The sequence below is a fragment of the Caretta caretta genome, chromosome 9 (assembly GCF_965140235.1).
Source record: "Caretta caretta isolate rCarCar2 chromosome 9, rCarCar1.hap1, whole genome shotgun sequence".
In the NCBI taxonomy this organism is placed as follows: domain Eukaryota; kingdom Metazoa; phylum Chordata; order Testudines; family Cheloniidae; genus Caretta; species Caretta caretta.
In genome coordinates this window covers 11,465,749-11,487,138 of record NC_134214.1, presented here as the reverse complement: position 1 = coordinate 11,487,138, position 21,390 = coordinate 11,465,749, and the positions used below count along the sequence as shown (strand labels likewise).

At 40.7% G+C, this 21,390-nt stretch overlaps 1 protein-coding gene across 3 annotated transcripts in view; it reads right to left on the bottom strand.

The window, feature by feature from the left end:
- Positions 1-3: 3 nt before the first annotated feature.
- The window catches only part of PEX5L (peroxisomal biogenesis factor 5 like), a 178,064-nt gene continuing 156,677 nt past the window's right edge, over positions 4-21,390 (bottom strand). For all 3 annotated transcript variants that reach the window (XM_048864343.2, XM_048864344.2, XM_048864345.2), the window contains 7 exons: positions 20,376-20,492; positions 18,221-18,364; positions 15,643-15,713; positions 14,153-14,350; positions 12,477-12,642; positions 11,945-12,102; positions 4-8,396 (listed from right to left, as the gene is read on the bottom strand). In XM_048864343.2, the coding sequence (XP_048720300.1) occupies positions 8,192-8,396; positions 11,945-12,102; positions 12,477-12,642; positions 14,153-14,350; positions 15,643-15,713; positions 18,221-18,364; positions 20,376-20,492 (1,059 nt within the window). In that variant the 3' untranslated portion in view covers positions 4-8,191. The remainder of the gene's footprint in view (positions 8,397-11,944; positions 12,103-12,476; positions 12,643-14,152; positions 14,351-15,642; positions 15,714-18,220; positions 18,365-20,375; positions 20,493-21,390) is intronic.

Here is a 21,390-nt window from a genome sequence, read left to right as displayed (position 1 = left end):
AAGTATTTGAAGCCACAGACAAAGTTTATTTTAAAACATATTTAAAAATTGCACAATTATAAATACAATTTAATATGTGGAAAAGAATCACAGGAAGGCATGCTTCCAACACAGTACAAAAATACTACATTAACTGTGGTGCTCTGCAAATTGAAATCTATAAGCTTAATAAATTAAACACATCAATATACATACAGTTCATTTTTAAGGAAGCAGTTTATTTTAAAGAGCAGTGCAAGAGAACATCAAACTGAAGCATCAGTAAACTACAGCTCTGTGTTTTAATATTTATTCACGGCTAGTAATGCACTGGGTATACAGAGGCAAAGTTACCTATTGTGAGAGACTAACCTGTCATCCCATAGTTATATATAGACACAGATTGCTCAGTCTAGGTCGATTTGAAACAGAATGTAAATATTCAAATATAGGGTTAAATTCGGCCTTAGTTCACACCTTTGCATCCTTAGGCCCCAATCCTTCTCAGGCTTACATGTGTACTTAACCATGGGTCTACAATGTAGAAAGTTGAGTATGCATATAAGTCTTTGCTGGATCATGGCATTTGTGAAGTCATTGTGGTTGTCCAGGTGTAACTGTGAACAGACCTTATAATCTCTTCTTTCCTGTCTGCCGTAAATTGGCTTAAAAATAAAGCCAAAACCTGGTGCAAGATGTAAGGACTTTTAAAAAACAGTATGCAGCATATGGCAGAAGCAGCATAGAATGTCTTTCAGAACAATATATTTTTAGTTTAGTCTAGATATGTTGTACTCAGATATATAAAATATATATATATATAAACATTTTGATTTTTCTAAATTTACAATAAAGTACTGATATTAAAAAGGCTGCTAACTTAAGGATATTCTTCTGCCAATGTAAATGACAAATTCTGCAAAAGAGGTGGGGAGCGGGGACAGGGGAGATCAAAGCATATGAAGGTCTTCACCTGGCAAGCTCGCTCAGTGGGACTGCTTGCATGTGAGAGCTTTTGGAGGATCAGGGCCTACTTTAGTAAACTTCAGATTCCTTCTGATTCTTCCTCCATCCCCTCTCCCCCAGCAGTTATTGCTATTCTGTGTTCAGACCCTGTAATCTTTCTCCTTTTTAATGTTGTCACATGTTCTTTTTTCATATTGTCCATATTTGATCAGCTAACTAAGAAGGTAACTAACTTGCATTTCTTCTAGAATGTTTTCTCTGAGAGCATGCAGCTCTCTGTCCCCAATATATTTTCTCTTTCCAATGAAAAAGAGAGTAGAAGAGGGCTATAATAAGATATTTTATTTCCAGCCTAGATGTTATTTGAAGAGTAGTTAATACTGTACGGTGTATCCATGAGAATCTTTGTTCCCATGTGACTCGTTTATATCTTATAAACATTTCTTAAATGGACCTGGAGTGAGATTGCTCCAGGACTACTTTATGGTCCAATCTAGTTCTCATTGGCTCCAATGGGGATTGGACTGGGACCTTAGTTCTCGACATCTCTATTGTGGCTGCCAGTCAGGCAGTCAGTCAGTGCCAGTTGTATTGTGGTATGGATATCCGTGTACTATGAATGGTAGTAAGATCACCTATCTAATCAGTCAGTGTTAGTCACTGTCTTTCTGTGTGACATATAGGCCCAGTTTTTCCAAAGGGGCCATTATTTCTGAGTGCCCAGCCTTGAGGTTTGAGTTTTCAGTAATGCTGAGTGCCCACAACTTTAGTTGAAGTCAATGGCAGCTGCAGAAACTCTGTACCTCTGAAATTCAGGGCCTATGTCTCTCAAACTGGGTGCCTGAAAATTAACTTCCACGGATTTAAGTGGCTACATTTGAAAATTATGGCCACAATAGCAGTAAGCCATGATGGTTTGAGATGGTTCTGGGAATCAGATGCTCTGGTTTAGTGGCATCTGTTCTAAGTCTGTCAAGAAAAGCTTAAAATCTGAATCTGAAAATCCAAACTGCCAGTTTTCGAGAGGGGTAGGCCATCCCCCAGTCTCACGGTTCTTTAACACTTTTAAAGATCAATATCTCAAAGACGCGGCTGCAAAAACCTTATTCCAAGGATTTCTACAATTAATATAATAAATATTAAAAGCAAATGTGAAATCTACAGTGCAAAGTAAGCTATAAGGATGGGATTTTCAAAAATGGTCAGCATTGGTCTAATTCTGCCCCCACTTATGTCAACAGTAAATCTCCCACTTTAGAGCTGGACCAATATTTTTTAAATCCCATTTAAAATAGCCCATTACATAAATTAATAGTTAAAAATCACCTGTGTTTGAGCTTTAATCATGCAGTCTGTAAATTTACATTCAAATTATGTATCTTGCATGCTTTGGGTTAATATTTTGGTATGTTCATATGTGAATACTGTTCCATGCAATATTTTTGTACCTGAGGCTACGCATTTCTTTAAAAGAAAATAAATTCACATTTTTACAAACCTTTTATCTAACAGCATCGTAAGAAAACACTATTAATTAAGACACAGAGAGATCTGTTTGAAACCTCAATTTAATTTTTAAGTGGACATAAAAATAGTTTCTTGACGGGGAGAGAGGATAAAAGAAACAGGAAAAAATGGGGTTGGTTCAGAAACAAGTGTTAATAACTTTTTACATAAAATACTATGTTTGCATTTCTACTGGGAAAGGGTATCCACTGAAGATAACTGCACATCAACTTGAGTACACAAGAGACCCTGTTCAAATTGTTTTGGAGTCATTGCAATGTATAGACATAACTAGAAAGGAGCCCCTTACTCTCACTGAGTAATTGTACTCCACAATATTCCTATTGACTCCAGTGGGGCTACTCATGGCGTAACATAGGATGAGCAAGGGTATCACAATCCAGCCCTGGATCAGTACCTGAATACATGCACTAGATCTGATCCTGCAAAATAGTGTGCACCCTTGACTCCCATTGAAGACAACAGGATTTGAGGGTGTTCAGCACCTTGTCAGAGCAGATCTGGCGTAAGGTCACCAATACCCTAAAGCAGGGGTTCTCAACCTTTTCTTTCCGAGGACCCCCAACATGCTATAAAAACTCCATGGCCACCTGTGCCACAACAACTGTTTTTCTGCATCTAAAAGCTAGGGCCAGCATTAGGGGGTAGGAAGCTGGGCAATTGCCCAGTGCCCCATTCCACAGGGGGCCCTAGAAAGCTAAGTTGCTCGGGCTTCAGCTTCAGCCCTGGGAGGCAGGACTTGGAGCCCCAGGCTTCAGCCCCAGGTGGTGGGGGCTTTGGATTTCTGCCCTGGGCCCCAGCAGGTCTAATGCCAGTCCTGCTTTGCAGACCCCCTGAAACCTGCTCACGGCCCCCCAGTGGACCCCAGACTCTGTTTGAGAACCACTGCCCTAAGGGCTCTGCAACCGGGAATGTGGTTTAAATGACATGAAATACACATTATATAATACTCCAAACCTTAGAATAAATTAATTACCTAGCTAGGTAACAAATCTCTTTTGGAGAAACAGGAGAGTAATGAGAATGGAAAGCAGGAAAGTGAGATTAAGAAAAACCAAAGAAGCAGTGCCATTTTGGCTCAGATGCCAGTTTCTTGACCCTGTCCCTAAGGTGTCTTAGGTTGCCTTTTCCATCCTGCTGAGAGAGGCAGTGGTCACAGTGTGAAATTGCTATTTTCTGTTGCAGCTGAGCTCACTGCACACTCAACAATTATTTTTAGCTTTCTCAGAATTGACCCAACTGTTGAACTGCCCCACAACAGACCAAATAGGCAGCATGATAACAGAATACTCTGCACTCCTAGTGCTTTTTTTCTGGAGAGAGCACAAAGGTGGATGAGAATTATGTCCCCCTTTTCACAGCAGGGGGTAAATGAGGGACCCAAGGAGGCTGTGATTTGCCTAAACTCTGTGTATACTTCTGCATATCTTTTCCCCCCATTCCCTTTCTTACTCCTTTATTTGATCTCTCATATGTTTTCTGTGGAGCTTCCCTTTGTTTTCTGGTAGTTCCAGTTTCCCCCTCTATTTCCCTACTCACCATGTTCTGTGGTATTAAGGCCCAAATGCAAAATCTGAGTAAACAGCCTGAATATTCTTTGTGTCCCTTCCCCCAAACACTCTATTGGCAGGGCATGGGGCGCCAATTCTACTGCTCTGTGGCTACTGCTACAATCCATGTGCTGTGACAGCATTTATTCCTGCTTCAATTTACCCCCAACACCTACACAGTTTTGGACAGTGGATCTATGCAGTTGGTCATCCACTGGCCATACGCAACTGGAGACCATTCATGGGGTTGAGCCTCTTAGAAGCAGCTCAGTGGGCCATTCAGTTCCCTTAGCTGGTCACTCAGTAGCCTATAACCCCCATGTACGGCAGAACTGCAGTGCTTCTGCTAATTTGGGGTCCTTACATGCCTATGGGAGGCAGGTTTGGTTTCTCTAGATTTGTGCATGCAAGTCTCTTCAATGTCAATTGTGTGTGTATATAAACAGGGGAATACAGATTTGAGCTATGTCTCCCCTGTTAAATCAGTAGACATCTGCTTTTCCTCCTCCTTTTTCGGTGGTGGTGATCATGGGGTGTACCCAGGACCCTACATTTAAAAACAAACGAATAAAGTAGCCACTCTACTAATACATGGTCCAAAACCAGAGGTATTGTGAACTACTGTCAGTCTTGAAAATCAACCTTGTCATTTTATCTGTGAAAATTCAAGCAGTTTAACTGTTGTTTTGGATGGCATAAAAATAAAACTTTAGCAGGGCTAGATTTACCAGATTTGTAGTAATATAATTATCCGCACAGAGATGTTCTGAAAGAACTTGTGTGATGGGAGAGCAAAAAGCTAGATCTGAGCTTTTATGCCTTTGCTCTGTTGCCTCTAGCCAGAGCTGCCTCCTTCCTTTCTTACCACCCAAAAAACCCCACACTGTCCAGATTTCAGTTGCAGGACACCCGCTGCTCTGCCTCATTGATAGCTGAGAATTGTCATCATACATCACTGTCAAAGCAAAAGAGCAAACTGTTGTCAGCTGATATGAATATAGCAAGCCTGCTTCAGCTAAAATGAAATTTCCCAGCCAGCATTTCGTATTCACCGCTTAAAGGAAAACTGCAGTTGTCAGTTGTTATACCCTTATTTATTTACAAATACCTGCCCCTGTTTCAGCATTTCTCCATTCTGTGGTGCGCCTCTGTGTGGGGCTGTTATTTTAATGATACATTCTTAACTGATGATTTTTAGTTACTGACTTTGTGATTACAATATCGGATAATGATCTCACTGCACATGAAGCAGTGGGGACTGTTGTCTGGCTTGTTGGAAAAGGTGTGTGCCCCTTTAAGGGCTAGAAACCCAGCCAGTTATTTTCAGCTGCTGCCACAGATCAGGTCAGCTAACTTACCCCCTCCCCACAGTGACTCAAAGAGGTGGGGGACTATATAGGTCCTTGCCGGTGCAAGAAAAGTCCTCTTTTATCTGAACCAAGCAGAGGAGGAGCACCTACCCTCCCACTCATGGAAGTAGTGAAATACTGGGTTTTGTCAGGATCCCCTGTGGGCATTGCACTAGTCACTCCTTTCTCAGGTGGGTGTCTGCAAAGGAATTTGCCCCTCACTCCCAGATGGGCCAAGGTGAAGTGTATTTTTCACCTTTCCTATAGCACAGTGGTACCCCAACTTTTCCTCTCACCCCCCACTTACCAATAATGGAATGTGTCCACGCTCCCCAGGTCAGGAGTAGGGGTGAGGCCAAAGCGGAACTGGGGGCAGAGCAGGGCAGGGTGGTGCTCCCTCCCCCCACCCGTGGTACCTGGCCAGAGCCCTGCCACCCCCCAGATGTTCCTCGGTGCCCCTCTAGGGGGCACGCCCCACAGTTTGTGGACCACTGCCACTGCAGGTTCAGGGGGGCTTAGCTGAGCAAACATGAAAGGAGAATGGTGTTACAACTCATTATGTAAACATTGGGCAGATGTCCAGTGCAAGTATTCTATAGGGAAGGCATACAGTGGTGAGATAAAATGGCTTGGTCAGGGATTTAAAGGAGGTATTCCTTAAAGGAGTAGAAACAGGGTGGGGGTTTCAGGGCTCTTATGACTGGTACGTCAGGGAGCTCTCCACCTTCATAGCCTCCCCCCACCCTCATTCGAGGTGTGTGGGGGGAATGGCGAGGTCCCAGCAGCAGCTTGGGTGGGGACCAGGATGGGTAAGGGGCAGGGCTGATGGAAACCCTGTGGGGTATATATTGAAATGTTTATGGAATCACCTGCACTGTACACTTTTATCTGCGGGGTATTCCCAGACATTCAAGAATAAAATTGTGCCCTAATTAAACCACATCCAATGTCCACCTTCTGGCATAGCTAAACAAGGTGTTTTCCTTTAAGTGGTTGCTCAAAATAAGAGACAATTGCAAGAAAATTTTTATTTGTACTAATGAAGTAGACTCCTTGCCCTACAATCTGTGCAGTGGCTTTTTTGATACAGCTCTTTGGGAGCGGGGGGAGGGTAAAATGTCATTTAAAGGGACTGTGTTACTTTTTCCGCTTTCACCTGCAATAGCTACCCTGTCCTGTCCATTCCTAAACACAAACCAACGCAGTATATCTTTAATGTAAAAATGTTTTTCACTATTTAGAGAAAGTACTAAAAAAAAACCCCCCAAACCCTAAACCACAGTACTTGAAAATTAACTCTGTACAACTCTATAGATCTGTCTTGGGTGGATGGATTCCCTTTGTGCTATACATGTGCATTGTACCCAACCCCTAATATGTGCTGAAAAACTCATTCTGAAGTCAGAGTTGAAGGTGCTCAGTACTTCATAGGAAGCATTTGGAACCATGTAGGTACAGGCTTTATTTTAGGAGCTTTAAACACTACTGAAAACTAAGGTCTTGATTCTGCAACCATTGAGGTCAATCAGAGTTTTGCCATTGATTTCAGTGAGAGCAGGATCAACCTCTATAGCCCCTGTCCTGCAGTCCTTATTCAGGCAAATCTTTTCACTTCAGTGGAAGTTTTCCCCCAGAGTATGGTCTGTAGACATCTGCTCCTAAACAGATTCTTCTTTAGTTTCTGTGGAAAGCTGAAGGAAGAGATTCATTTTTTTTCTAAGATGACATTTACCTCCAATTAATCTGTATTTTTGTGTGTGTGTGAAACTACTGGTACATGCATAATAAATATTCTATTCACTTGAGATTATAACTGATACCCTATTTGCATTTTTAACACTAGGATTTGGAAAGCTCTCTATCTAGTGTCAAGAAGTTATATTTGGTCCTTTATGCCAACAAGGCTATATATATATATATCTCATTAAATCTTTTGTTCCTACTTTAAAAATAAATAAAAGCACAGCATACATTTACAAAAGATTAAAGTGCTTACGCACATACACAGGCCTGAAACCTACCAGGACCTCCACATAGGCAGAATCCTGCTCTTTGCAGGATTGGGGCCGTAATTGGTACAAACAACAAAAATTCTAATACAAATTACTGCTTCTGCTTACAAAGCTCATCCCTCTAGTAAATAAAGGGCCTAACCCTGTAAATCTTCCATGTGCAGAATTCCTCCTGAATTCCATCTCTGAGGGCCTGTGAATTAGGTCCAAAAGTAAAATTGAAACAAGGTACCTTTACAAACAAAGCCCTCATTGATTGCAAGCTAATATATTCACCACAAAATATATCTACCGTACATGTACCTCCTGTCAGAGCTATGTGGAAGTAGGACTTTGAAGAGAATGGCCAACAAACAAACAAAAGTATAGGGACTCCACATTGTAGGGGCATGCAGTGTCAATTTAGTGCAATGAGCAATAAGGTTCCTTGGATGTGCTGCTTCCCACTCTAACGTGCAACAAGGATTATTAGGTTTTGTCTTAAATGTATTTTCTCTGTATAGGTGTGAGTGTATATATATATGCATATCTTGCATGGGATGAAGGTTCTTCGGGTATGACTGCTTCATCTAGGTCAGGTCTTTGTCAGATTAGCTGCTGTTCATTTTAATCCTTGATTTGAGTTCAATAGTATTTACAAAGTTTTGTGCTTTTGAAGATTTCCAGGAATTGGCTGATGTCTGGTAGAACTTCCCCTAGTGTTCTACAGCCCAGGATCTTTTGGAAAGTGTCCGTAATCATTTTGAAACTGGTAATGAAAGAGTTTTGCATTTCCTAATACATCTTCGTGACGTGGCTGCTTTTTTTTTTACGGTTCTAGATTAAAAGCTCTTAACAGAACATCCAGATCACCCAAATTAGCGGCTTGAAATAGTTCTGGCTGGTCCATCATAGACAGAGCGATTCTGAGAGCTGCCCAGATATTGCCTGAAATTTCCGGCTGGGGAACCTGCTGTTGATTCCTGCTCTTTCTTTGCAAACTGAGAGCAGTGAGAAAATTGCTGACAGCCTCTCTGTGTGGGGAGGAAAGAAAGGCAACATCCACATATTACAACATAATCTCTTTTGTTTAAAAAATAAAGTATATTTTGTCTTCCTTCTAAGGCATTACAGTAAAATCAAACACATTATCTGACAACATGGGAGACCACGATCTCTTTGTAGTATTCTTGCTTGATCTGCCTTTAACAATTCCGGACAAAAGTGTTGCTGCAAGACTTCATTGTTATGTATCAAAAAGGCTGCACTTGTATAGTGATGCAGAGATGAACCTACTCAAGTGCCTGGGGAAATTCTCCTTAGTGTGGTTATGAATTCCATTATACACGTGCCTTGTTATCTTAATTGTATTGTTGACACTTGGGACTCTTTTTACACAGACCTGGATTTTACCCTTGATTCACACAGAGAAGCTGATCCGTGTATGAAATGTGTATTGAGCCACAGACTTACAGGAAAGGGGTTTATGGAGAGAGACCATCTTGTCTTATGATCTGATAGGCATGTATGGATGGTCCAGTTGTTTGAGAACTGACTTGGGAGACCCAAGACTCTGCTCCATCACAGATTTTCTGGGTGAGTCACTTAGTCTCTCTGGACCTCAGATGCCCTTCTGTAAAATGAGATAATAGCACTTCCTCCCTTCACAAGGGTGTTGTGAGGATAAATACTTTATGACTGTGAGGTGCTTGGAGACTGTGCTGATGGGGGCCATATAAAACCCTAAGATAGAAGCGAACAAGGCTGGCTGCTGGCACACCAGTCCAGTGGCTAGGCATTTTGATGGCAAGCGTGGAAAATGAGCCACTAAAGGGGAAAACCCCCACTTTCAAATAAACCAAGTGCCTGGAATATGCATTTAATGGTAAATGGGTATGTGGGACTTTATTTCCAGGAAATACACCAAACTGTTTGGCTTCCTCCTGGAATAATTACAAAAAGGAACTTAGTAGACCTAAAGGCTCAAAAACCAGAAGACAAACAAATAGAACCCAACGTGTCTTTTTTTTTTTAATCTGATTTTTTTTGGCATCTGACTCATGATTTTTGAATGGTTGGTTTGGCAACATACTGAAGCTCTGTGAGTTTTGCCTTTGAACATACTCCAGGATCTGGCCCGAAATCACTGTTTTGAAAGCTGTCTGCACTGAGTGTGTAGGTGTTACAGAAAATTAGGTACTGTACCATTCTGTTAAGACATCCCTTCCCTAGTAAGGGCTTGTCTAGATGGGGAGTTATTCTGGAGTAATTATTCCTGATTAACTGCATGTGTGGATGTTCTTATTCTGGAATAAGAGAGCCTTATTCCAAATTAGAGAAATCCATTTTGGAATTAGGTACTATTATTCTGGAATAAGAGTGTCCACATATGGAGTTAATCAGGAATAGTTAATCCCCTTAAAATTCACACCCTACTTTATTCTGGTTTAATTTTCATGTATAAACAAGACTTAAAACTAACATGTAGATTGAACCATTTCAAGTGGGCATCTGCATTTCTTTGGTTTTTTTTTAATTTCATCTTTGTGGGTAGAGGAATAGTGTTGCTAGCCATTGGAATCACCCAGTTTGCCAGATTGATACAGCATGTTATGTCTCATTAGTGATGAAAAATGTAGTAATTATAATAAATGTTTACTTCACATTTTGTTCAGTTTGGACAATGCAAATCAATAGTCATTTTAATTTTCACTTTCATATTCACGGTGCTGCATTATTAGTGTTTCACACATTGCAAAGAAACATTTAATGTTTTAAAATCAACTGTTTTCATTTGATTTTTTTAATTACAGAAATATTTCTATTGATTTTAAGTTTCATGGCAGATAAAATCACTTGCACTGCTTTGAAATTCTCAACTGATACTTAGTGCTTTTCATCCATAGATTGCAAAACACTCTGCAAAGGAGGGTAAGTAATGTTGTTCTCATTTTAAATGGTAAAATGAGTCTGAGAGATCAAGGGATTTGCCCAAGGAAACACAGAAGCTCAGTGGAAGAGCCAGAAATGACCTCAGGAGAGCTGGTCAAAATTTTTCCATTAAAGTTTTTCCAATGGAAATTTCCTTTCTGACAAGTAGCCATTTTCAAGTGAAATGTCAGTTTTTGATTAATAGTTTCTACTTTCTGCAACTGAAGAATATTTTTTCCCCAAACTTTCATTTTTCTTTTTTACAAAAACTCCAAAAAAGTCAGAGAAAAATTTAGATGAAAAAATTTTTCATTTTTGTTGAAATTATTCATGGGGAACTTTTTCCCGCAATCAGCTCTGAAACCAAGGTCTCCTGACTCCCAGCCCAGTGCTCTGTCTTTGTTGCCTTATAACATTTGTTCTGACAAATTGAGATATTTGGATCGTAAGCCCTGATTCAGCAAAGCACTTAAGCACATGCCTAACTTTAAGCACATGATTAGTCCCATTGAGTCTTCTTTAGCAAAGCTTTTGACACGGTCTCCCACAGTATTCTTGCCAGCAAGTTAAAGAAGTATGGGCTGGATGAATGGACTATAAGGTGGATAGAAAGTTGGCCAGATTGTCGGGCTCAACGGGTAGTGATCAATGGCTCCATGTCTAGTTGGCAGCCGGTATCAAGTGGAGTGCCCCAAGGGTCGGTCCTCGGGCCGATTTTGTTCAATATCTTCATAAATGATCTGGAGGATGGTGTGGATTGCACCCTCAGGAAGTTTGCAGATGACACTAAACTGGGAGGAGAGGTAGGGACGTTCCCCTCTATTCAACATTGGTGAGGCCTCATCTGGAGTACTGTGTCCAGTTTTGGGCCCCACACTACAAGAAGGATGTGGAAAAATTGGAAAGAGTCCAGCGGAGGGCAACAAAAATGATTAGGGGACTGGAACACATGACTTATGAGGAGAGGCTGAGGGAACTGGGATTGTTTAGTCTGTGGAAGAGAAGAATGAGGGGGGATTTGACAGCTGCTTTCAACTACCTGAAAGGGGGTTCCAAAGAGGATTGATCTAGACTGTTCTCAGTGGTAGCTGATGACAGAACAAGGAGTAATGGTCTCAAGTTGCAGTGGGGGAAGTTAGGTTGGATATTAGGAATAACTTTTTCACTAGGAGGGTGGTGAAACACTAGAATATGTTACCTAGGGAGGTGGTGGAATCTCCTTCCTTAGATATTTTTAAGGTCAGGCTTGACAAAGCCCTGGTTGGGATGATTTAGTTGGGGATTGGTCCTGCTTTGAGCAGGGGGTTGGACTAGATGACCTCCTGAGGTCCCTTCCAACCCTGATATTCTATGATTCTATGTGTTTAAGTACCTTGCTGAACTGGGGCCTTAACTTTTTATAACATACTCTTCAATTGTTTTATTATATTGTACTGTCAATTGGCAGAAATGGTGGCTCATTAAGATATATTCATATATATTATCCCATCTTCCAAAATGCTTTACATTCATCCAAACATTATAACAATATCTTAAATTAAACAAAGATCAGAATACATGTTATAGACTTTTAACTCAAAAATAATTTTTCAGTTTTTAGAAGCCCACCTTACTTTTGGCTTTAAATGTTGATATTCTTTTCATAACTCACCTGTAGGCTCCTAGGTTGATGCAGCTTATTCCCAAATTGTATCTGGACCTAATGAAGCCTGGCTGAATTTCTAATGCTCTAGTATAAGCCTCCACAGCTTCCTCACTTCGATCCCCATTTGCCAAGGTTGCTCCAAGGCGGTTCCATAATGAATAGTCCTGATAACAAAATGAGAGTTTTCTACTATTGGTTTAAGACAGAAGGATATGAGACCTTCCCCGGCCCTCGAAAGTAATGAACAGTCCAGAAAATACTTGTACCCGCTGTTAATTGGTGTGGAATGTGAGGATCTGACTCATGATTCTAGACAACTTCATAAAATTACTCCAATGAATCCGTGTGCAGCCAAAAATTGGACATGCATAAATCTGTTTCTCATTAGGGCTCTCTTGCAATTAACATTTCTATTTCAGGTATTAAAATTTTAATGGCTGAAGAGACATCTCATTAATACTGGTCAGCTTCAAGTTGGAAAGGAAGAGAGTGGCTTGTAAAATGATACTTTTTTTTAATGCAAAATCATAATAGGTACCTCTGGCCGAACAGTTAAGGCAGCATTAAATGCGTCTATTGCTCTGTTAAATTCTCTGTTCAGATGGAAGAGCACTCCAAGTCCTGTTTGCAAGTCTGGGTCTATCATCTCACCATTCTGGTGAGCTGCCTCCAGGTACAATTCCTTTACTTCTTCAAGTAATGAACTAGAAAAGGGTGAAAAATAACACCACGCTGCATCTTACAGTTCTTTGTAAATGCTGCACCATCTACTGCACAGCCAGCAATTCAAGTCTTTATACTCCTCTAAAACATGTGCAAATAGACATCTTCAGTGCAATTGTTGTAATGACTTATTCCAACTCTGGTTGAGAACTGGCCATTAGAGTTCAAAGGTTTACTGTCACTAAGCCAAAGAGCTGCTGAAAACTCAAGCATATCTAAAATATGGGCTATAAGAGCTGTTGAAGCTGTATCAATTCTCTCTGGCACCCTAAAAAATGGATTAGGGGCTTCTCTCAAGGTTAAAGCAAGGAAACCAGGTTGGCAAAAATGGTGGTCAATCCTCAAGAGTCTTAGATAAAGATTTTGAAATCTACAGCCAAGATTTCAAAGACAGATGCCAAAATTTAGATTCCTAAATTCACAGACTTTGGATTAAGCCCAATATAACACACTTCATCATTCAACAGAAGTTCCCTATTTTATTGTTGCTCAGTCAAAATGATCTTGCTAGCACAAGGCTTGTTGATAATAATAAACATAACGCCCCATTTCAAAATGGCATTAAATGGAATCTTCCCAGCATTTTAGGTCTATGAAGCAGTTGCTGAAGGTATTTAAAAAGTTCAGAAATAGATACGTCTCACCACCAATGTAAGTGGAAATCTAATGTTTAGATCGACTACCAAAATAACAATAGGAACTGGTGGTAAAGGGAAAGTTTACCTTCTACTGCCGCACAACTTCTAAATGTTCTGAATGGACTATGTGCTTGTGTGTGTTCGCAAGGATACTATACCATATTTAAAAAAGATTTTCCTGATCCAATGATTTAATCACTTTAACTGCAATTGTTTTTCTTACTCTTTCTGGACAGTAATGTGGAGAATATCGTACTGTCTATAAATCAGTGATACAGCCTCACCTGGAATACTGTGTGCGGTACTGGTCACCCCATCTCAAAAAAAGATATTGCAAGATTAGAGGGGTTCAAAGAACGGCTCTGATCAAGGATCTGGAAAAACTCTCTTATGAAGAAAGATTTAAAAGATTGGGATTGTTTAGGAAGACACTGGGGAGTCACTGTGGCCATGAATTTAGCAAGATTCCCCAAGAGGGATTGGACATTTATGTGGATATCAAGAACACCCAGCGTTATAATTTAATGATAAATTTTGTTGAAGGGATAGTAAATCTCATGCTTCAGGGCTTAAACTAATCTCCAACTATTAGAGACCAGAATGAGACCCAATAAGGGGAAGACTATCCCACGATGCTTACTGGAGGACTCTTACACTTTCCTCTGAAGCAACTGGTACTGGCCACTGTCAGAGACAGGATAATGGACTAGATGGACCTTGGGTCTTATGTTCCTATCTAACTTAAAAATATCTGAGCAGTGCACTATACATTTGAGAAACTTCATTGAAATCAATGGAAGTTAGAAGCCGAGAATCTGGGCCTAACTTCTTCAGGATGCTAATCCAGGTTTACCTTTCTTTTGATGGCTCAGACATTCTCCTGGTAAGTGCTGGAGACCCTCTTTTGCTCTTCATTATATACTTGTATTTTGGGTTTTGCTTTATCCAGTTTCTTAACGCTTCACAGGCTTCCTGTTGATGGCCAGTATTAGTGTAGCTCACAGCCAAGGCCATCAGAGCTTTTAAGTTGTTTGGCTGCAGCTGCAAACACCTAAACAGAGAAGAAAAATATCTTACTTTCATTTAGCAAAATGCAGTGCATCAATTCTTCCAACTCAGGGCCTGATCCTGCAACCCTTACTCATAAAAGTAGTGCTAGTGGCTTCCTTGGGACTGCTTGTGTGCGTAAAGAACCACTCACATTAGTAAGGACAGCAGGATCTTGGAGCAGGGACCTTGCCTTGTTTGTGTGTGTTATGTGCCATCTGCGCCTACGGTGTTATATAAATAAAAAGCTAATACTCCCCACACTTTCTGTTATCAGCAGGGCATAGCAAATGTGGGAGGAAGCCTTTTTTTAATAGCACCTGCCTAATAAACAAATAGAAGATTTTTGAGTACTCTAGAAGGGGGCAGTTGTAGAAAGCATTTGGCTATGTAAAAAGATATTTTGAAGATTGAAACCAAAGCCCATCCTTTTCAATAGAACTGCTGGGCCAGATTCTGCCTTCCGCTACACCTTTGTAAAGCCAGAGTCAGCCCATGAACTTCCATAGGCTTTCTCCAGCTTTACACCACCATAATGCACAGGGGAATCTGGTCCACTGTATCTGTGAGTAGCATTGTTGTACGTTTCAACCTATCAGGGACAAACTTTTTCAGGGAATCCTTTGGATTTCTGTGCAGGTAAGGAAAAGATTACATTACATATAAATGAGTTACAATAATTGAAGTATCCTTAGGTAAATTGGCTTGAATGTTAACATAGCTAATGCAATTAAGTTTGGAGTGTATACTCGGCTACAAGTGGAAACGGAATATAGTGCAGCAACACTCACTACAGATAAAGGCAGAATAATAACACTGATATTTAGGAATAGGCATTTACTTAACAGGTGTAGCATGCTCATTAAATTCCCATCAACCTAGCAATGTTCTCCATCAATTAGTATTCAGTGGTTGAGAGGAGCCTCATCCAATTAAGGAAACATTTTCATTAAGACAGAAACCCTTTAGAAAATATATCAAGTGTCTAGAATATTGAAAAGACGTTTTATTTGCATTGTGCCTAATTCAGGTTTGTTGTGACACATAGGTTTTCTTTCGTGTTTCCGTTTAGTGAATTAAATATAATATTTAATATTGCCATTAACTCCATAGGAATGCAAAATCATGCTATGGAGACTAGAGGTAGCACATCTCTTCTGTATGCCACTCATTCCCCACCCCCCCACCCCCCCATTAAATATAAAAGGTCGGAACACAAGTGTGAGACGACATACACACAGGCATCCATTAACTAATATTGATGGGATTCATTATTTTTCAAATATCTTCATCTACCTTTGGAGGGCGACAATAGCTCCCTGCTCATTTTCATTCTCTGCCTGTGTTATACCAAGAAACTGCCAGGCCTGCAAAATAATAATTGTTGTTTTATGATATGTCCCCAAGTGCAATTGGAATCACAGAGCAATCTCCCTATGGCTTGCTTAAATAAATGGACACATATAGACAACAGCATGTATCCAACACTGGCCTAACTACAGTACTTCTATTGCCAATACACCAACAGTACAAACCAAAGTGATTCTGGATATCTTTAGGCCACGTTTATCCACGTGAAGTTCCCATTGAAGTCAATGGTGATTCTACACTGTCAGATCCCATACTGTTTTCTCACAGCTGAGTTATTGCACATTCTAAATGGCTTTTATCTGAAAATGCGGAAGAAAATAGTTTCGCCCCTACAATGTGAGGGAGATTCGACACCATCATTTTGTTGCATCAGGCACATACAGCAGTAGACACAGCGGGACTCAGACGCACATACACAACCACTCCTGTTGATTTTAGGTGCAGTGGCCTGTGCATATCTGAAGACAGACTTTACAGTATTATGTTGAATCCCACTCTTCCTTTTCCACTGGTTTCAGTGAAGCTATAGCATGTTATGCCAGCTGAGGATCTGGTCCTCTAATATTTTGCCCCATACACCCTGGCACAATGAAAGGAATGCCCTTCTCCCCAAAAAGTCATAGCTTTTAAGTACTGTGATGTGGTGTACTCTCCATGCCAGCCCTGGAAGAGCTGAATTAAGAGGGGTGGTCCCAATCAGCCAATTAAGCTGCAAATGCATAAGATTTAGGCTGTGGGGAGGGAGCTAATTAGAAGGAAGCTCACTTCTGAAGGAACAGGTGGGACTTCTATAAAGCCAGGAGGCTGGAAGCAACATGGGAGAGTGCAGGGAGGAAGTCTGCAATCTCTCCCCCTGAGGTAAGGGAGAAGGATGGGGCATAGGAACCCAGGAAGAACCTTAGTAGGCCTGAGAGAGGGGAGTCTAACTAGGAAGGCTGAAGAATGAAAAGCTTGGAGAAGCACAGGAGAAATAGTCCATGGGTGAGAGCAGTAAGGTTAGTGTAGCTGCAGACCTTAACTGCTTGCTATAGGGCCCTGGACTGGAACCCACTGTAGAGGACGGGTCTGGGTTCCCCTATCATCCCCTGCAGAATGGGATTGCTAGTGGCAGTGAATGGGAAGACTGCCCGAGTCACTGTGGGAGTGATGTAGTCAGTGCAGTGGGTGAGGATGCCAGTGGAGAAGGACTCTGAAAAAACTTGCCCGAAAGGGGAAAACAGAGAGTGACTTGGCCGGAGGGCTGAGTCACGAGGTGGCCATATTGTGAGAAGAAAGGGGGCACTGAATTGGGCGGAGCTAATCGCCAGAAGGATGCGCTACACAGCAGTGAGTAGACCACCCTGTGACAGATATACAGGCTGAAATTGTGCTTGTAACACAGCCTTTAATGCAAATAATAAACGTTCAGTGGGCCTATTAAATTCTTGACATTCCATTATCTTTATGATTTCTACGTATGACATACCACAAATACTGCAGTACAGTAAACATCAGTATTTTCACGGCACCCGTGGTAAGTGGCTTATTTCTGCTTCATGTTGCTCCTCAGACAGTTTCATGTAAATTGCATCATGTCAGTCAGGTAATTGTGAAATCCTTTCTCTTGCTGGCCTATAGGACTCGGTCTTTGGCTCCTCCTTTCTTCACACCTGATTTCTAGGCTATTTTTTGTTGCTTCCACATCCCACACATCAATTTCAGCTCTAACATTCAAATAATTCACACTGCCTTTTAATATTAGATACCCGAAACACACAGCAGATGGAGCACATGCAGCCTTACAAATATATTGCAGTCCTAGCTTTTGCTGTATGCTAGTATCAACTACAATTAACTTTCTCTGCCATATCTCAGAACCTTCCATTTCCTTACCTATTAGCCAGTATTCCTATGTGTTTCTGAGATTATTGTTACAAATAAAAATGCTGTAATGTTTGCTAGGAACCTGCAATACAGATTTGAAGAATATCTTAATTCTAGAGCGGGGTGGAAATTTTTTTACATTGAAAAATGGTCTTTTTCTACAATGGAATTTTTTTGTGAAAAACTGTTGAAATGTTCCCTCCCCCCCAAAATACAAACAAAACAAAAGAAATACTTTAAAAATATATCTTGATTGAATAATATATATATGTATGTATATGTATGTATTTGATTGAAAATGGTTATAAACATTTTTCATTTGCCAGAATTTTTGGTCACTGAAACATTTTGATGGTCATGTCAAATAATTTTTAAAAAAACTGATTGATTAACATATTCAAATAAAAGCTTGGAAATTCTGAAACTGAAAAATAAGCAAGTTTTCATTGTTTGATCAGCTCTGCTTAATTCATTTCAAAGTATGTGATACTCCATACACATTGTTACCTTCCACTTTGTTTCACGTAATCACCACTGCCAAAGGTTTTGACCTTGAATCCTCCCCATCCTTGCTACGCTAGGTGAAGTGAGACACTTGTAGCTACTTCCCCTCCTTAGATAAAGGCAGGGGAGTGAATACCTCTGCATCACTGGGGTCTTGTAGAATGGCAGCCTCCATGTATAAGATAGTGAGGGGCAGGTCTCCTTCTTTCAGTTTTTTCAATCCTTCCTCAAAAGCACCAGGCCAGTCTCTGAAAGGGTTTTCGGTATGAAAATAATAGCCCTGGAGCAGACAGTTAATGGTTCAGTGATGAAACACAGTAGCAAGGAACATTAAGTACATACAGTTAAATAGCTCATCATTTCCCAGCTAGGTGTAAAACTTCTTTGCTGCATGAAAATGGTATGAGTTCCCTTGCAAAGTTTCAATAAAAAAAATGTAAAACTGTGTGGTTCAGATCCAACAGACTGGGGCACTTGTTACTGGCCCTTTATATTTACCCTAGTTTCCAAGAAAGTTGTGACACCCTGGCACCCCCTTATTCACCACTGCCATATAATTAGGATATGTTTTGCACAAAATATGCCTTTTAAGGTATCATTCTAAAAGTCTTGATCTGCTAGACATTAATATTTTGTTGGTTTGTATGTGCTATCACATGTGAAGTTATGCAGTTTGGCTAGGTATGTGTTATTGAAACGTTGTGAGATTGAAAACACCCACAAGCAGCCTTTCGGGTACAAAAGTAAAACGTCCAAACAATTTTAATGGCTTATTGAGGAAATGCACACAAGCACAAAGACTTCCCCAGGAACTGTATACAATAGAAACCTCTCAGAGATAGCACTACCCAATGGGAACTGTTTGACTCAGGTCACAGCAAAAGAGCTTTCCAGGAAGTGGGAAGAAGATATAAAAGGGGGAAATGACATCCTGATGGTACCTCACTCTCCCTACAACAACACACCTGGAAACACCTGAGGAACAAAGACTGAACTGGGGGAAGTGATAGTCCCAGGCTAAAGGGGTTTCTAGCCTGTGTATGAAAACCTGGGAAACCCAAGCTGCAAAGGAAAGACAGCTTGCGCCTTAAGAATCTGCCAGCCTGTTTATCACTCAGGGTGAGAATTCGCTAGTTCATATCTTATCATTCTAGTATCTTAGGCTTAGTTTGCGTTTTATTTATTTACGAGGTAATCTGCTTTGATCTGTTTGCTATCACTTAAAATGTATCTTTTGTAGTTAATAAATTAATTTTATGTTTTAATCCAAACCAGTGAGCTTTGACTGGAGTGCTTGGGGAAAATCTTGGCTTATCACAAGTGTGCATTGTTCTCTTCACATTGAGGAAGAGGCTCCCAGGGGGAACCCCTCACAAAAGTATTATACTTTAGGAGATAATTACTTCCTACACAGTAGACCCCATCCATTTCAATGGGAGCAGGATTGGTCCCAGTGTGCACCAAATACATCAAACTTTGGCAAAAAGAGCATGTCTTGCATGGACTAGCCTCCCCCAGTGCTTTCAACTCCATGTCGGTTCAGTGCTTGCACTTATGACATAGCCTGAAACCTTCAATGAATACCTAAGGTGCAGCTCAGTATTGCAAGCACTTGAGCTTGTTTTAGGTTTGAAAGAGGGTTTGCCTTACTCTGTGACTGCAACCCAGTTTGTGTCAGCCAATGAAGCCTGGTCATCTCTGCCTGGAGTGGATGTGCTCTCAGGCAATGTGCTTTGAGGGAGAGAAATGAATGCCTGAATAAGGACTATAGAAACTGGGTCATAAATCCTAGGGATCAGAATTTTAGGGTTGTCCAATCCACCTTCCTGCCAATGCAAGGTAAAGAGTGTTTTAATATGTGTAGCAAATGAGAATATAAATCAAAGAAAAATACATAAAGGAGATGGGGAGTCGGGAGAGAGAAATTCATTCCTAGGATGGGAAGTTTTTGAACACATAGGGCCAGATTTTCAAATGCCCAACACACTTGATTTAGGGCCTGATTTCAAAAGTGCTCAGCACCTCACAGCTCCTATTGTGACACGTATAGCCAGATTTTCCAAAGAGTTCAGATCCCAACATGCTCTCGAAGTGCTGAGCTCTTGTGAAAATGTGACCCTTACTCAGGTACTTACATGGGAGCTGAGCTCTTGAGAAATTCTCACCTTAGTGGCAGGTAGCGTGTAGTTGTGGGGAGGCATTTCCTTGTTTTCCCCTTATAGACACTGAGGAGAGTGACTCTAAAACCTGTACAGAAAGGATGTGCTGTGTTAACAGGTTACTGAGGTTACCTTCTCACTGGTCGAGACAGTTACTTGGCCACGTGCTTCCTGGTTCTCTGAAATCCAGCTTCTCTGAGCCATTTCTTCCCATTCAGCTTGCATCTTATCCCAAAACTCTGTGTCTGACTAGGAAAAAAAGAAAAGGGGCAAGGGGAAGAGAGAGAAATTAAAGAAACTTTCTAAGAAAATGCCACCTGCTTTTGATCCTCCAAAAATGCAAATGTGTATACAGGATCATCTTCAAATGACTTCAGCTGGTGTTAAATTTTCAAGGTTGTAAGTTTAAGTGACAAAAGATGAAAGGCAACAATGACAGACGTGAGGAGTAACTCATGTTTTCGGAACATCTTGAGGCCCGTTTGGTGTAAAAACCCTGTTTGGATTAGGCAAGACTCCTTAGTTTCAAGTTTCAGTGACATTTTAGAAGTATGATCTAGCTGTTAGCACCCAGGACTAGGAGCTCTTCCCCTAATTTACTGTATGATTTTAGGTAAATCACAGATTTTCATCTCTAAAGAAGAAGAGTTCGGTGGAGCTGGAAAGCTTGTCTCTTTCACCAACAGATGCTGGTCCAATAAAAGTTACTATCTCCCCCTTGTCTGTCTAGTCTAAATCCTGATATTCTGAGCTTTTTAATCCTTGCCTACCTCAGAGCAGGGTTGTGAATCTTAATGTTTGTCTAAATGCAGTGAGGTTATCAACTGAAAGAATTAAAATGTTGTTAAGAAAATCCTTCAGTTAAGGTTCTTATCTGAGATTGATTTCCATGCATCTAGTGTTACAAACTAGCTCACAGTATCTAAAGGACACTGCTAAATCAGTGTCCAGTGTAAAACCAAACCAGAGATTACCAGCAGATAAGAATTTTAAGGGAGGTCATATTTTTGACTATGAACTACTTGACATTATCCCTTTAAATCTAAAGTCACAATAGTGTGTATGATAGACTGGTGAATTATGCCATGTTTCTGTAGGGAAAAAAATCAGGGTCTTATCACTTCATCCCTAAGAAAGCCCATACAAT